This window comes from Rhodotorula graminis (assembly GCF_001329695.1).
Source record: "Rhodotorula graminis WP1 unplaced genomic scaffold RHOBAscaffold_16, whole genome shotgun sequence".
In the NCBI taxonomy this organism is placed as follows: domain Eukaryota; kingdom Fungi; phylum Basidiomycota; class Microbotryomycetes; order Sporidiobolales; family Sporidiobolaceae; genus Rhodotorula; species Rhodotorula graminis.
This window is the reverse complement of record NW_017264943.1, coordinates 481,323-494,929: the sequence shown is the minus strand read 5'-3', so window position 1 is coordinate 494,929 and position 13,607 is coordinate 481,323. Positions and strand designations below refer to the sequence as shown.

Genomic DNA, 13,607 nt, shown 5'->3' with positions numbered 1-13,607 from the left:
ACTCTCGAGCACAAAGAGAGGAAGAGAGAACGATCTGTGCACGAGTGTCTGTCCTAATGAAGGGAGAAAGAGAGAGAGGCGAGGGAGGTATAGGCGAGCGAGGGAGGGTGAGGAGGGCGCTAAGCTGGATGAGGGGGCGAGGGAGGGAAAGCATGCAACATGGCGTGGCTAGACAGGCGGGTGAAAGCGGGAAAGATGGGTGTGCTCGTGGTGCGGGAGGGTCGTGACGGGAAGGGAAAGGGAGGGAGGTATCGTGAGGGGGAGAGAAGGAAAGGACGAGACGAGCCGTGCGACCGGCCGTCTAGTTGTGGCTCGTGACGCTCCAGTCGGCGATGGCGACGTCGGGCGGGTTGACAAAGTCGCTCTCGCTCCAGCCGCTCCACTGCGGGTTGAACAAGACCTCGATCGTGTTGGTGCCGGCGGCGACGTCGATGGTGAGGACCGTCACGCCCGGGTTGGGCTGGTCCTCCGACATGGTGACGGTCGCGCCGTCGTACATGGTCGTCGTCGGGTCCGACGGCATGCGCTGCGCGTCCTCGGTGCCGAACGTGGCGCCCGACGGCGAGCGCAGGGTCGCGACGAGCGTCTCGTCGCCGATCGTGAGCGTCGCCGTGCGGTCCGAGTTGGACAGGGCGACGGTCGCGTTCGTGTGCATGCGCCTGCAGGTCGAAGAAAGAGTCAGGGCGAGCCCCTTGGAGTGGCGAAAGGGAGGAGGAAAGAGAGGGGACGTACCACTGGACGGCGGCGGTCGTCGTCACCTCGTCGCGAAGGAGGACCTGCTTGCGGCCGTTGACGAAGCGGATGGCGCGGTTGGCGCTGCTCGTCGAGTTGTACATGGGCGTGAGGTCGGCCGTGAAGAAGGCGGTCGAGCCGTTGGCGACCTTGTAGTCGAGCGCGTCCTGGGCCTCGTTCGACGAGCCGAACGCGGTCGTCGGGCGCCCGTCGACGTTCTGGTCCTCATCGCCGATCATGAGCGTGTTCTGGCCCTCGGTGCGCTGCGAGAGAGAAGCGAGATAAGTGAGTTGGGAAGGCCAAAAAGGGGTCCGAGCGCAAGGGAGGCGGACGAGGACGCACCTTGCGGTAGTACAGCCAACGAGGCGAGTTCTGCGCCTCGCTCGAGAAGTAGCCCTGCGAGAGGTAGTCGCTGCAGAAGAGGGAAGAGAGAGGGAAACGAGAGTCAGTACGGGCCTGCGCGAGGGACCGAAACTGAGAGGGACGGGAGGAGGAGGACGGCGACGGACCCGGATCCGAGCTCGCCAGCCCACCGGTGGCCCATGGCGTCGAGGACGAACGTGCCGGCGTCGAGGTCGCCGTGCGTCTGGTGGCCCTGGAGGTAGCCGGCCTTCATGGCGATGTAGGCGCCGTCGTTGTCGGTCCAGCTCGAGCGCGCCGAGAACCAGCCGTCGGTCGTGTTGTCGAAGTGGCGGTCGAGGGCGAGACCGTCCCAGAACTGGCCCGAGACCTGCGGGTCGTAGTACAGGATCGACATCGGGTCGGGCGCGTCGCCGCGGTCGCGCTGGTACAGGGTGTAGAGCGGCTCGTCTGCGCGAGGGAGACGGGTGGTCAGGACCTGCTCGACGTCCGTCGACGACTGGATCGGGAGCACGAGGGCGGGAGAAAGAGGGACGAACCGAACTGGGAGCCGTAGAACATGAGGTGGTTGGCCGTCGCCGTGTACTTGTTGGGGCCGGCGTCGCCGTACGAGAAGATGCCCTGCTGGCCGACGACGTACATGTGGTACAGGCTCGTAAGCTTGACGCCCGGGTTGGTCGTCAGGAGGCCCTGGGTCGAGCCCGTCGCCGTGAGGAGCGACGCGGCCATCTCGGCGTGCGAGTAGGTGCCGAAGTACCTGTGAGAGCGCAAGCGCGTGTCAGTCGACGTGCGCCCGACACGAGAGAGTACACGCGAAGGAGGGAAAGGAGGAGCTGCAGACGGACCAGTAGTTGGGCGTCTCGCTCCAGGTGCCCTCGGGGCTCGGGGCGTAGGCGCACATGGCGTTGGCGTTGTCGACCGTGTACGTGAGGAGCTCGCGAGCAGGCGAGTTCGGGTACTCGTTGATGATGGCGAGGGCACCCATAGTCAGGCCCTTGTTGCAAACCTGCAGGGGTGCGAGAGGTCAGGACGGGACGCAGGAGGCGGGCGACGAGGACGACCTGAGGGACGGAAGGAGAGAGAGGAGAGCGGGACGCACGCAGTTCCAGTTGCCCCGGACAGTGGTCCACCAGCGGTACCCGACGCTCGTGTCGGTGTAGGCGTTGAGGCCGTACTGGAGGCCGAGGTTGATGATGCTCCACGCGATCGCGTTGCGCTGGTCGGCCGTCCACGCGTCAAACATCCAGTCGTACGCGATCGCGAACGCCTCGGTAAACTCGGCGACGTCGAGGAAGTGGCCCGAGTTCCAGTTGTCGCCCTGCTCGCCAAAGTACTGGTTCGTGTCGTTGCCGGCGGCGACGACGAGCTCCTGCCAGGTGCGGTCGACCCACTTGGTGTCGTTCGACAGCTTGTAGGCGTACGCCCAGTGCTTGATGCGGAGCTGGACCTCGCGCGCGACGTCGAGGACGCCCGAGCCCGTGAGGCCGCCGTCGATCGAGTAGTTGGTCGGCGTCATGTCGTAGAAGCGCGACGCGTTGCGGAACACGGTGTCGTTCCAGTAGCTCAGGTAGCTGTCCGACTGGATGAGGCCGGGCAGGCACGCCCACTTGTTCTCGGTCGCGATGAGGAGCGGGTGCGACGTCTTGGGGCTCGTGAGCGACAGGGACCCAGCGTCGTCGGCCGTGCACGACAGGGACGAGTTGGCGACGGTCGTCGGCGACGAGATGCGGGCCGAGCCGGTCGACGACGGGTACATCGGGTTGCCGAACTGGTCCGTGGCCTGTGGGCAGAAAGCTCGAGGGTCAGGACGATGTCGACGGAGGGGGGGAGAGGGGACCGGGAAGAGGGGGGGACGCACAGTCGGGACGATGGCGAGGTTGCCCGAGCCCTTGGTGCGCGTGGCGGCACTGGCGACGCCGCTGCCGGTCTGGGCGGCGCCGTCCTGGGCGGCGTTGCTCTTCGAGTTGTCGTTGTCGTTGGCGGCGCGCGAGCCGAGGACGCCGCCGAGGACGGCTCCGAGGATGATGATGACGGCGACGATGGCGGCTACGATCCAGGGCCACACGCGACGCTTGGGCTTGGGCTGTCGGAGCAGAGGGCGGGAGTTCCGGAGGATGATGAGCGCGTCGTTCGACGACAAGGTGGCGACAGAGGGGAGAGGCGGGGACGCACCGAAGCATAGTTCTTCTCGTGGACGCTGCCAAAGGCGGGCGTGTTCTGGCCACCAGGGGCCTGCTGGCTGTGGAGGACGAGAGGGGTCAGCGCGTGCCGAGATGAGGAGGGGTGCTGCGACGAGGGGGATCGAGGGGCACAGGCAGGAGGGGGACGCACTAGTTGACGTTGCTGAGCGGGATGCTCGACTCTCCAGACTGCCGGTACATGGCTGGCGCGCTCGACCTGGCCGTGCGAGTGGGAGGGAGACGAGGACGAGAGGAGAGCGCCAGCTTGGAGGCGACAGCGCGTCCGTCTCACACTTTGCTCACAGCGCGTCTCCGTGCAGTTCTGTCGGTCTCTGGTAGGCTCACTCGACTTCGACCACCCTGTGACCGCCTGTCGGCACTCGAGAGAGCGAGTGAGCGCGGGTACCTCGACTTCGAGTCGAGCTCTTCTCCTCGCGGTGCATGTACCGCGGTCCAGGTTGGTACTCACTCTGTCCCTGTTCGCGGGCAGCACTGTGCACTACCTGCGCACTTACGTGCGAGGGAAAGGTGAGACTGCGGGGTGCCGCTCGCTCGCTCGACAGCTTGATTGCAGCTCTCTGCTCGCTCGCCGTCAGTCCACCGCTGGACGCACCGCCCACCAGAGCTCGCCACGCATGCCTGCAGACCGCGCCAACGAGGGCAAGACCCGCTCCCGCGCCGGCTGCCTCACCTGTGCGTCCCCTCTCTCCTCGGCCGCTTTATCGCCCGTCGCCCACCCTCGTCTCTCTCGCCCGCCGCCGTGCCCTCGCCGCCCACGACTGACTCGTTCCCTCGAGCCGACAGGTCGCGGTCGCCACAGAAGTGCGACGAGACCCGCCTGTCCGAGAACCGCGGCGCGTGCAGGAGGTGCTTCACCGGCTCGTGGGACTGCCAGTGGCCCCTCCCGCCGGGCAACAAGCCCCTGCGCAGCTTCGTCAGCGGCAGCAAACGCGCCCAGGCCAAGGGTGCAGCCCGCCCTACCTCGGCGACGACGGTCGACGCTCTCGACGACGACCGCGACGTCGGCTCTCGCATCGACCCGGGCCCGCTCCCTGTCCCACCGCCCTCTGGCAGCACCTACATCCCGACATCCGTGTCATCGGCGAGCGCGAGCCTCGCAGCGTCGACCTCGGTCGGCGCCTCGCCATTCCCTTTCCTCCCCTCGACCTCGACCTCAACCTCGTCCTGTTCCCTCCCCATCTCGTCCCTCCTCCCGACCGCCTCGTCAACCGCCGGCTCGTCAACGCCCAACCCGTACGCCGACCTCGACGTCCTCGCGCCCGCTTCGTCCTTTTCGGCGTTCCTCGCCCCGCCCGAACAGCTCGGCGACGACCTGTCGCACTTCTTCTCGTCCCTCGACGCCGAGGTCGGCTACTGGGACTCGCTCCAGTCGCAGGTCCGCGTCGACGGGCCCCGCGTACCCGCCGTCGACGCGGACCCGAGCGCGCCGAGCAGCGCCGTCGAGTCGGGCTCGCCAACCGTCCTGTACGCCGGCGCCGGCCTGACGCCCCTCGCCGAGGCCGAGGCGGCTGCGCAGGCGCATCGCGACCTCGACCTGGTCCGCGAGCGCGTCGACGCCGAGGACGAGACGGTCCGGGCGCTCCTCGAGGCGGCGGCCAGCACCGGCTCGGCGGCGTCTGCTGTACCTTCGCCGCCGCCGCCTGCCGCCGTCGAGACGGTCGCGGCGACCTCGTCGACATTCACCTCACCGGGTCGCAAGGAGAAGAGGCCTCGTGCGCCCTCGGTTCCGCCGCCGTCGTCAAAAGTACCACGCCTGGACTCGCCCGCACCCGGCGAGGAACTCGAGCCCGTCGAGGTCGACCCGATCTGTGCGCCCCCTTTCTCTTCTGTCGCCTCATCATCCGCGAGAGACTGACCTGCCCGGATGCCCCCACAGACAACACGTTCAACGCCGGCTTTTTCCGCTCGCTGCCCAAGCCCGTGCGCGAGGTCGTCGTCCAGAAGGCGTACAACGTCGCCGGCTCGTCCGACCTGAGTCGACATGCCGCCATGGCCATGGTGCGTCCCCTCGCGTCGTCGGCGCCGAACCTGCCGAGCCTGACCTCGCCTCGAACCCTTTATCTTCCTCGCCGTCCCGCCTTCGCAGGTCATGCTCTACCGCCTCCGCATGCAGCAGCAGGCGCAGCAAGCCTCGTCCGAGCCGCTCAGCGCCGCAGAAGTCGCCACCGCCTCTGAGCAGCACGCCAAGCTCCTCGCCCAGTCGGATCACTACTTCCAGAAGGCGCTCGAGCACCTGCAAGCGCCGATCCCGTTCGAGGCCAAGATGGTCGCCGTCCTCGACATGCAGACGTACCAGGTGCGTCACCCTCTTGTCCCTCACAGAGCGTGCCCGAGGTGCGCAGAGAGGACTGACTCAGCTCGCCCGGTCGCAGTTTGACCAGTGGGGCGCGGCGGCGGCCAACGCCATCCTCCTCCTCGCCGAACTCTTTATCAACGAGGCTCTCGGGTCGCAGTGCGTCCCCTCTCACTCGAGAATGGTCGTCGACGACGACGCAGATCCTGACCTTGCGTCGCTCGCCCTCGCCGCACAGACCCGCGATCGACCTGTCGGACATGCGCGACCCCAAGAACGTCCTCCTGTCGGCTGTCGCCTGGTCCGACTGCGTCCGCTGTATCTGCATCCCCCGGCGTCGCACCATCTTTGCGTTCTCGGGCCTGCCCGGCGAGCCCTCGGCGACGACGCCCGAGGCCGTCGTCTCGGACGTCTCGTCGCACTCGAACTCGATCGACGCCCACCTCGGCCTGCCGCTCGGGCTCCTCCTGTGCGTCGCGGCGACGGCCAACCTCGGCGCCGAGATGGACGCGCTCCCGGACGAGGTTGTGCGCGTCAAGGCGGCCGCCATCGAGAACGCCATCCGTGAGTGGAAGCCGGCGCCGCCCAACATCGAGGACCTGGCCGACAGCGCGTGGTACATCGACAAGCTCTCGAGCGCAGAGATGTGGCGTCACGTACGTCCCACGTCCCTCTTTCCCCCCTTCCCACGACCCTCGCCCGAGCGCCTTGACCTGACCTCGAGCCTCTCCCTTGCTCGCTTGCAGGCCATCATCATCTTCCTGTACCAGGTCGTCCACCGTCACGGCCCCCTGTCGCGCGTCATCCGCGAGGCCATGCAGCAGATCCTCCAGCTCGGGTCCCGCATGCTGCAGCAGTACCGAGCGCCGCTCGGCTCGCTCGCGACGGCGGCAGCGTCGTCAGCGGCGGCATCCTCGAGCGCTGCACACGTCGCGGGCCTCGAGGCGGCGACAGCAGCAGGAGCGCCAGGCGGCGCCGCGTCGTCATCGGCGCCCGTCCCTCCCGGTCCCGGCGAGGAGGAGTCCCTCTCGGCGCCGTCTATGCGCGCCGTCCCCTGGTTCCTCGCCGGGACGTGCGCCCAGCTCCCGTCCGACCGGGCCTTGTGCCGGCGCGGCATCGAGGTGTGCGGGCGGCAGCAGGGCTACCGCGACAACGTGAGCGCGCTCGAGCGGATCTGGGACGTGACGGACGAGAAGGGGTGGACGGTCGACTGGAGGAGCCTGCTCCAGGCCGAGCAGAGGTTCGTCGGGTGGCTGTGAGCGGGTGCAGTTGGTGCGCTCGGCTCGTTGTACAGCAGGGTCTCTCTCTCGTCGCCTCTTCCGTACCGAGCGTCCGGGTCTGTCCGTTTTCTCGGTCTCTCTCTGTCATACAAAGCCTGTGACGTCCTCTCCTGCGACGACAACGACGCAAGCAACGACGAGAGTAGATAGTTTTCGAGTTCTCTCGTGCGAAAGTGCACGCTCGGACCTCGTCTCGGGGCGACCTTCTCAAACCAAGGTGGACGAGCTTTCTTCTCTCAGGCCGAGTCAGAGGGGGGAAAGATGCTCTATGGACACGGCAATAGTGCTACAAAGAGTGCGACGAGAGCGTGCACACCGCGAGAGAAAGCGCGACTCAGCGCAGCACGTCGTCGACCTCGGGCGTCACCTTGCGGAAGATCTCGGTCGCCTCCTTCCACATCTCGTCCTCCATGCGCACGCCTTCGACCGAGCACGAGAACCTCGACGTCGGCTGCTCCTTGCCCTGGAAGACGAACGTCCCCTGCGCATGCGGCTCGAGCATGGCGTGCAGGTACGTGCGCGTGCCGAACTCGCCGCGCCACGACACGGCGTTGATGAGCCTGCGAGCGAGGGTCATCAAACAGTTGGACTAGCGGGTAGAGCTGAACGAAGGAGAGAGAGGTGCGCACCAGGCGGTGATCGAGCCCATGCTGTCGCGAAGAGCGCTCTTGCACAGACCCGGCGACGACGAGGTGACCTGGATACCCTGCGACGCCGACAGCCCGCCGATCTTGCGCGCCATGAGGATGCAGAGCAACTTGGTCGTGTTGTAGATCTCGTCATACGGGACCTGCTTGCGGTACTCGGGCGTGCTCGTCGTCTCGAGAAGGCGGCCGGCGTCTGACGCCTCGACGAGGATCTTGGCCGTCGATGGCCGCAGCCACCAGTGCACTGCGGGTCGAGAAAAACAAAGTCAGATCGCGATGTACGTGAGAGGGCGCGATGATCGCAAGAGAGGGTCTTGAAAGCGAGAGCTCGGGACGCACCCTCAGATGCGACGAGGTGAAGCTGAGGCTTGAGGTTCGCCGGCTGTGCGCCCGACGGCTGCGGCAACTTGGCCGTCTCCTGGAGCTTGGGGAGGAGGAGGACGCCGAGCAGGCCGGTCGAGATGACGTTGACCTGGATGTCCTCGGACCAGCCGTCCTTGGTCTCGATGTGCTGGGTGTTGGCGACGCCGGCGTTGAGGACGGCAAAGTCGAGACGAGGCACCGACTCGCTCAGCTCCTTGGCGAACGAGCGCACGCTGGCAAAGCTGCTGTAGTCGAGCGCGATCGTCTTGACCTCGCCGCGGAACGTCGGCACCTCCTTGTACAGCTGCTCGATGTACTTGGCGGCCTTTGCGGGGCTGCGCACACCGAACACGATAACCTCCGTGTTGAGGCGAGCAAAGTGCAACGCCGCTTCGAAGCCCAAACTGCGAGGAAAGAGTGCGAAAGGTCAACGACGGATGTCAACGAGAGGCCCGTGCGAGCGAGAGCGGGGCGCACCCAGACGTGGCGCCGGTGCCGAGGGCGACGCGGCCGGTGAGGTTGCCGACGGGCTTGGGGATCTTGGCCGTGAGGTGACCCTTGATGAGCTGGAGGCGCGAGAGGTCCTGGCCGGATCCGTACGGCGTCGACATGGCGATTTCTGGTGGCGAAGAGGCGACGGGTGGCTGAGGGTTGCGAGCTGAGGTGCTGTGCGGCGACAGGCGTGTGGAGTAATGGAGAGAGAGGCAAGAAGAAGCGGGAGCGAGCCTCTCGACCTTGGGAACGTTCACTCGGGCTCACGCTCAGCCCGAAGCGGCGATCAACAGCCGGGCTCCGGCGAGTCGAGCTGACCTGGGCCCTTACGTGAGCGACTCTCGACGGTCCGCAGACTCGCACCAAGGCGGGAGCGAGAGGCTCGAGGCGAGCCGTGCGGGCCGTCGCGAGGGCCCGAGCGGCCGAAGAACCCGCGCGAGCAAGCCTCGCTCACCTTCTCGTCGCTCGTCGCCCTCAGCGAGGGCATCTCTCTGGAGAGGGAACGGCGAGGAAGTCTATTCAGGCTCTGCTACGAACGACGGAGAGAACGACACTGACGAGATCTAGGGGAGGGGAAGCTCGCAACACGCAAACCGGCGCTCACAGCCCGCCGAGGACCTCCTTGACCTCGGGCGCCACCTCCTCCCACACCTCGCGTGCCTCCTCCCAGACCTTGTTCTCGAGCTTGACGCCATCGGGCGAACAGGCGAACGTCGAGGGAGGGTGCGCCTTGCCCTTGAAGACGAACGCGCCCTGCGGCTGCGGGTCGAGCATGCCGTGCATGTACGTGCGCGTGCCGAACTCGGAGCGCCAGGCGATGGCGTAGTTGATGCTGTCGAAGAAGGAGTTAGGCGCGCTTGAACGAGAGAGAGGGAATGATAGAAGAGGCGGAAGGGACGTACCGAGACAGGATCGGGCCCATCGTGTCGAGCAGCGACGACTTGCACAGGCCTGGCGACGAGCTTGTGACCTGAACGCCTCGTGCCGAGTCGAGGGCGCCGATCTTGCGCGCGAGGTAGACGTCGAACAGCTTGGTGACCTGGTAGATCTCGCTGAACGGGACCTTTTTGCGGAACTCGGGCGTCGACACGAGCTTGAGCGTGTGGTCGGCGTCGAGCATGAGCTTCTCGGTGGCCGGCGCGACCCAATAGTGAACTGCAGACAGAGTGCGTGGGCTGTGAGCGCTTGTCGCCTCGAGCGCGCCCTCGAGAGAGAGGAAGAGGAAGGGAGAGCTCACCCTCGGATGCGACGATGTGGAGCTGCGGCTTGAGGTTGGCCGGCTCAGAGCTCGTTGGTTGCGGAAGCTTGGCGGTCGCCTGGAGCTTGGGAAGAAGAAGGAGGGCGAGCAGGCCGGTCGACAGGACGTTGACCTGGATGTCGGCGAGCCAGCCGTCGTCGGTCTCGACGTGCTTCATGTTGGCGATGCCGGCGTTGAGGAGGGCAAAGTCGAGGCGGGGAAACTGCTCGAGCTCCTTGACGCAGGCGCGCACGCTGGCGAAGCTCGTCATGTCGAGCGAGACCGTCTTGACCTCGCCGCGGAAAGTCGGCACGTCCTTGTACAGCTGCTCGATGCACGTCTTGGCCTTTGCCGGATTGCGTGCGGCGACGATGATAAGCGACGTGTCGAGCCGAGCAAAGTGCTGCGCTGCAGCGAAGCCAAGTCTGCGAGGAGGACGGGGGAGGTCAGCTCGCAGTCCTCCTCGCGGTCGCTGCGCCCTGCACATCGTCCAGTGCACTCAAGGAACATCGGGAGGACAGCGCGGCTGACCCAGAAGTTGCGCCCGTGATGAGAGCGACCCGGCCGTCGAGGTTGGCCTCAGGAACAGGGACGCGAGCGGTGAGGTGGCCCTTGATGAAGTCCCACTGGGTGTAGCTGCTGCCTGGACCGTACGAGGTCGACATGGTGCACAGCGGGCGGTAGCTGGGCGAGTGGTGGAAGGCAGAGGAGCGAGAGACCGGCAATCGCCAGCTCGCCCCCACATTCGGCCGAATCGCTGACGAGGCGACCGGTGCCGAAGCTCTCGAGTGCGCCGAAGCTCTTCACAAGCTCACGGCGACAAGGTGCACAGCCGCAAGCACAGCCTCTCGAGTCTCGCACGCTCCCAGGTCGCCGTCTTCCACGTAGAGCTTCCTCTCTGAAGCTAGCGCGCCAGAGAAAGAGATAAAACGACGATGCTCATGCAGCTGCAGCTTCTACGCCGTCCCACCATTCGCCTGCCCGTCACTCGGCTTGTCCGTCGTCGTCGTCGTCGTCGGCCGGCGGACGATCTGCAGGCGGGCAAGAGAGGAGAGGTGAGCGACGTCGCGAGAGGTCGAGGACGGGTGAATCGGAGGCGACGCACCTTGCGAGGACGGTGCGTGACGCGCGCCCTGCCCTGGGCCATCTTCTTGAGGATTGTAAACTCGCGGCGACCACTGGCGCGGCACAGGGCGTAGAACCGGCTCGACGGGTCGTCGAGGAGCTTGGCGGGCGAGTCGAACTCGACGATCTCGCCGCGGTCGAGGACGAGGACGCGAGTAAAGTCGATGATCGTGCGGCTGCGTACGGGCAGGAAAAGGGTGAGTGGGTGGCTGGAGGGAGGAGGCGGCGAGGAGGGGACACACAGGCGATGGGCGATGACGAGGAGCGTCGAGTCGGCGAACTCCTCCCGGATCGTCTGCGTGATGCTGAGTGAAGAGCGGAAAAGTCAGTCGACGGGCTTTGCGAGAGGGAAGGGGAGGACGAGCAGGGAGGGAACGGGAGGCGAGGGACGGAAGGCGAGGGGAAGAGGGGAGAAATGGCGGGGGACGCACAGCTCGTCGGTCTGGCTATCCGTGCTTGCTGTCGCCTCGTCGAGCAGGAGCACCTTGTTGCGCTTGAGCAGCGCCCTCGCCATGCAGAGAAGCTGGCGCTGACCTGCGAGAAGAGATGGACTCGGGTCAGTGGGTGCGACACAGGGCCGCCCGAGAAAGAGACAGGGACGCACCGGTCGAGTAGTTGGTGCCACCCTCGGCAACCTCCGAGTCGAGGTTCCAGAAGGGGCTGCGGTTGGCGGTCGCGTCTTGGTCGTCGGGACGCTCGCCCTCGCGAATGAGGTGGACGCGGCGGAGCGCGTCAAAGATCTCGGCGTCGTCTGCAAGGGCGAGAGGGTCGTCAGACTGGGCGAAAGAGAGGGAAAAAGGAGGAGGCGAGGGCGCACCGTACTGCAGGAACATGTCGAGCGTCGTCCGGAGCGAGCCCGACAGGATAACTGCGCGCTCGACGAGGCTCGTCAGGGACGCGCACGGGACGAGTCGAGGGGAACGACTGGGACGCACCTGGGTCTTGCGGCACGATCGTGAGCCTCGAGCGCAGGTCGAGGAGGCCAATCTTGGAGATGTCGAGGCCGTCGATGACGATCTTGCCCTCGCGCGCTTCGACGAAGCGGAAGAAGGCCTGCATCATCGTGCTCTTGCCGCAGCCAGTCGGGCCGACGATGCCGATCTTCTCGCCGGCCTTGATCGAGAAGCTGAGCGAGTGCAGGACGTCGGGGAGCGCGTCGGCGTACCGGATCGACAGGTTGTCGACCTCGATATTGCCCTGGGGCCAGTGCGCAGGTGGGCGTGGCTCGATGATCTCGGGGGCCTGTGCGACATGTACAGGGTCAGGCTCGGAACGAGAGACGAGGAGCAGGAGAGAGGAAGAGAGAGAGCGAGACGGACCTCCTGCTCGATCTCGCTGTACGCCTTGAGGCGCTCGACGCCGACGAGCGACAGCTCGAGCTGCGTGAAGCGGCGCACGAGGAACAGGATCTCGTTCGAGATGTTGAGGGCGAACGTGAGGGTGAAACCGGCGAGCGGCGCGTCGATCTTGTCGCCGGCGGCGATGAGGACGTAGCCCGTCAAGGCGACGACGATGGCCGACAGGAGCGAGAAGCGCATCGAGAGCCAACGCTGCGACGGGACACAAAGGGTCAGTGACGGCGCGAGGAGGAAGCAGGGAGAGAAAGAGGGAAGCACATTGGTGCCCCACAGGTAGGCGTAGAACGACACGTTGGTCGTCGCTCGCTCGAGCATGAGCGCCATAAACCTCGCCGAGCTGCCGAACGCCCGGATGACGGCGACGCCCTGAATCGCCTCGCCGTAGATCGAGAACAAAGGCGACTTGGACACCGAGTCGAGGCGGCGGAACTCGCGAGCCGAGTGCGAGAAGAGGCGGGCCTGCACGGGGGAGCGACGGCGTGAGCACCTGCAACGCCTGCGGCAGGACGAGGAGAAGGAAGAGGAGACGGACGTAGTGGAAGTAGGCGACGGCGATGACGGCGAACATGAGGAGGAATGCCGGCGACGTGCTCGAGATGACGGCGAGCGTCGTCAGGACGCCGAGGCCATACATGAGCGAACGACCAAAGTTGTCCGGCAGCGACGCGTCGACACCCTCGAGGTCCTTGGAGAACCGGTTCTGCGTCAAGAAGGCGTGAGCGAATGCGCTCGAGCGACGAGGAAGGAGACGAGGAGAGGCTCGAGCGCACCTGGATGCGGCCGAGGGCCTGGCTGTCGAACCACCGAAGAGGCGCACGCAAGACCGAGTGCAGGAGCATCTGGTGCAGGCGACCGCTCGCGCGCAGGGTGCCGGTGTACAGGACGAGCCTGCGAGGTGACGAGGCGAGGGTGAGCGCCGAGCTCGAGCTCGGGAGGGGAGGGGACGAGGTCGTCGACGCACCACTGTAGAGTCGAGATGAGGACGGCGCCGATCGACAGGGCCGAGTACAAGGCGAGGTAGTAGTTGGTCGAGTGCGCCGGGCCGTTCGGCTCCTCGTCTGTGCGGGCGAGGGTGGGTCAGGTTTCGCTCGCGACGAACCACGCAGGGAGAGGGGGACGCACACGAGCCCGACCATTTTCCGAGCCACCACGTCTGCGCGCTGCGGGCGTTGCGGAACATGCGTGAGTCACGGCTCGAGGGGGGGGGGGAGGAGGGGGGGGAGAAGGGTTCCACCGATCTGGGCCAGTCTTTCGGTTGGCCGAACGGGACCACTACCGACGCCCGCTAGAACGTCCGACTCGAAAGAAAGTTCCATGAGTTTCCCAAAGGTGAAACTGAACGTCGTCCTGCTCGCCCCCGGGTGTGACGCGACGTCCCCCGCTTTTCAAACGTCTCTAGCGCTTCGCTGCCCCTGACCTGGGTGGGCGCCAAAGTCCGAGGGGACTGAGTGGGTGTTGAGGGACACTGGGTCGATAGCGCGGGGGAGCCAAGGTCAGTGCAACAGATCCAGTCGACCTC

The 13,607-nt window shown here is 66.2% G+C and overlaps 5 protein-coding genes across 5 annotated transcripts in view; 1 reads left to right on the top strand and 4 right to left on the bottom strand.

Moving 5' to 3' along the window:
• Window positions 1–17: 17 nt before the first annotated feature.
• On the bottom strand, window positions 18–3,500 carry RHOBADRAFT_56100 (uncharacterized protein). The gene is made up of 10 exons (XM_018418184.1): window positions 3,424–3,500; window positions 3,265–3,331; window positions 2,951–3,175; window positions 2,192–2,872; window positions 1,938–2,098; window positions 1,632–1,849; window positions 1,242–1,542; window positions 1,075–1,144; window positions 733–995; window positions 18–659 (listed from the first exon to the last, which is right to left on the bottom strand). Exons 1-10 carry the CDS (start codon window positions 3,471–3,473, stop codon window positions 302–304), a joined length of 2,394 nt encoding a protein of 797 aa, XP_018268337.1. The 5' UTR covers window positions 3,474–3,500; the 3' UTR covers window positions 18–301.
• A 407-nt stretch (window positions 3,501–3,907) lies between these two features.
• Window positions 3,908–6,973, top strand: RHOBADRAFT_56099 (uncharacterized protein; the record flags this gene model as incomplete). The annotated part of the gene is made up of 7 exons (XM_018418183.1): window positions 3,908–3,965; window positions 4,070–5,101; window positions 5,170–5,291; window positions 5,380–5,589; window positions 5,666–5,745; window positions 5,825–6,242; window positions 6,333–6,973. 7 exons carry the CDS (start codon window positions 3,908–3,910, stop codon window positions 6,843–6,845), a joined length of 2,433 nt encoding a protein of 810 aa, XP_018268336.1. The 3' UTR covers window positions 6,846–6,973.
• Window positions 6,974–7,200: 227 nt separating this feature from the next.
• On the bottom strand, window positions 7,201–8,487 carry RHOBADRAFT_47134 (uncharacterized protein; the record flags this gene model as incomplete). The annotated part of the gene is made up of 4 exons (XM_018414934.1): window positions 7,201–7,426; window positions 7,496–7,757; window positions 7,853–8,280; window positions 8,354–8,487. The coding sequence occupies 4 exons, from the start codon at window positions 8,485–8,487 to the stop codon at window positions 7,201–7,203; spliced, it is 1,050 nt and encodes a 349-aa protein (XP_018268335.1).
• Window positions 8,488–8,862: 375 nt separating this feature from the next.
• Window positions 8,863–10,284, bottom strand: RHOBADRAFT_65665 (uncharacterized protein). Its single transcript, XM_018418752.1, has 4 exons — window positions 10,137–10,284; window positions 9,606–10,030; window positions 9,271–9,523; window positions 8,863–9,200 (listed from the first exon to the last, which is right to left on the bottom strand). Exons 1-4 carry the CDS (start codon window positions 10,268–10,270, stop codon window positions 8,969–8,971), a joined length of 1,044 nt encoding a protein of 347 aa, XP_018268334.1. The 5' UTR covers window positions 10,271–10,284; the 3' UTR covers window positions 8,863–8,968.
• Window positions 10,285–10,522: 238 nt separating this feature from the next.
• Window positions 10,523–13,607, bottom strand: part of RHOBADRAFT_39718 (uncharacterized protein) — a 6,191-nt gene continuing 3,106 nt past the window's right edge. The window contains 14 exon segments of the mRNA XM_018413646.1: window positions 10,523–10,636; window positions 10,711–10,906; window positions 10,973–11,035; window positions 11,162–11,264; window positions 11,335–11,481; window positions 11,548–11,598; window positions 11,666–11,972; window positions 12,050–12,280; window positions 12,347–12,547; window positions 12,621–12,788; window positions 12,859–12,976; window positions 13,050–13,146; window positions 13,211–13,373; window positions 13,388–13,483. Of these exon segments, the coding sequence (XP_018268333.1) occupies window positions 10,562–10,636; window positions 10,711–10,906; window positions 10,973–11,035; window positions 11,162–11,264; window positions 11,335–11,481; window positions 11,548–11,598; window positions 11,666–11,972; window positions 12,050–12,280; window positions 12,347–12,547; window positions 12,621–12,788; window positions 12,859–12,976; window positions 13,050–13,146; window positions 13,211–13,373; window positions 13,388–13,483 (2,016 nt within the window). The 3' untranslated portion in view covers window positions 10,523–10,561.

Bases quoted from the DNA above. Each gene is read 5' to 3' on its own strand.
- RHOBADRAFT_56100 (XM_018418184.1), bottom strand. From the start codon at position 3,473: ATGTACCGGCAGTCTGGAGAGTCGAGCATCCCGCTCAGCAACGTCAAC. The intron at 2,099-2,191 runs GTGCGTCCCGCT...GCACCCCTGCAG, and splicing joins TCCGGGGCAACTGGAACTGC to GTTTGCAACAAGGGCCTGAC. The intron at 996-1,074 runs GTGCGTCCTCGT...TCTCTCTCGCAG, and splicing joins GTTGGCTGTACTACCGCAAG to CGCACCGAGGGCCAGAACAC.
- RHOBADRAFT_65665 (XM_018418752.1), bottom strand. From the start codon at position 10,270: ATGTCGACCTCGTACGGTCCAGGCAGCAGCTACACCCAGTGGGACTTC. The intron at 10,031-10,136 runs GTCAGCCGCGCT...TCCTCCTCGCAG, and splicing joins ATCACGGGCGCAACTTCTGG to ACTTGGCTTCGCTGCAGCGC. The intron at 9,201-9,270 runs GTACGTCCCTTC...CTTCTTCGACAG, and splicing joins ATGGGCCCGATCCTGTCTCG to CATCAACTACGCCATCGCCT.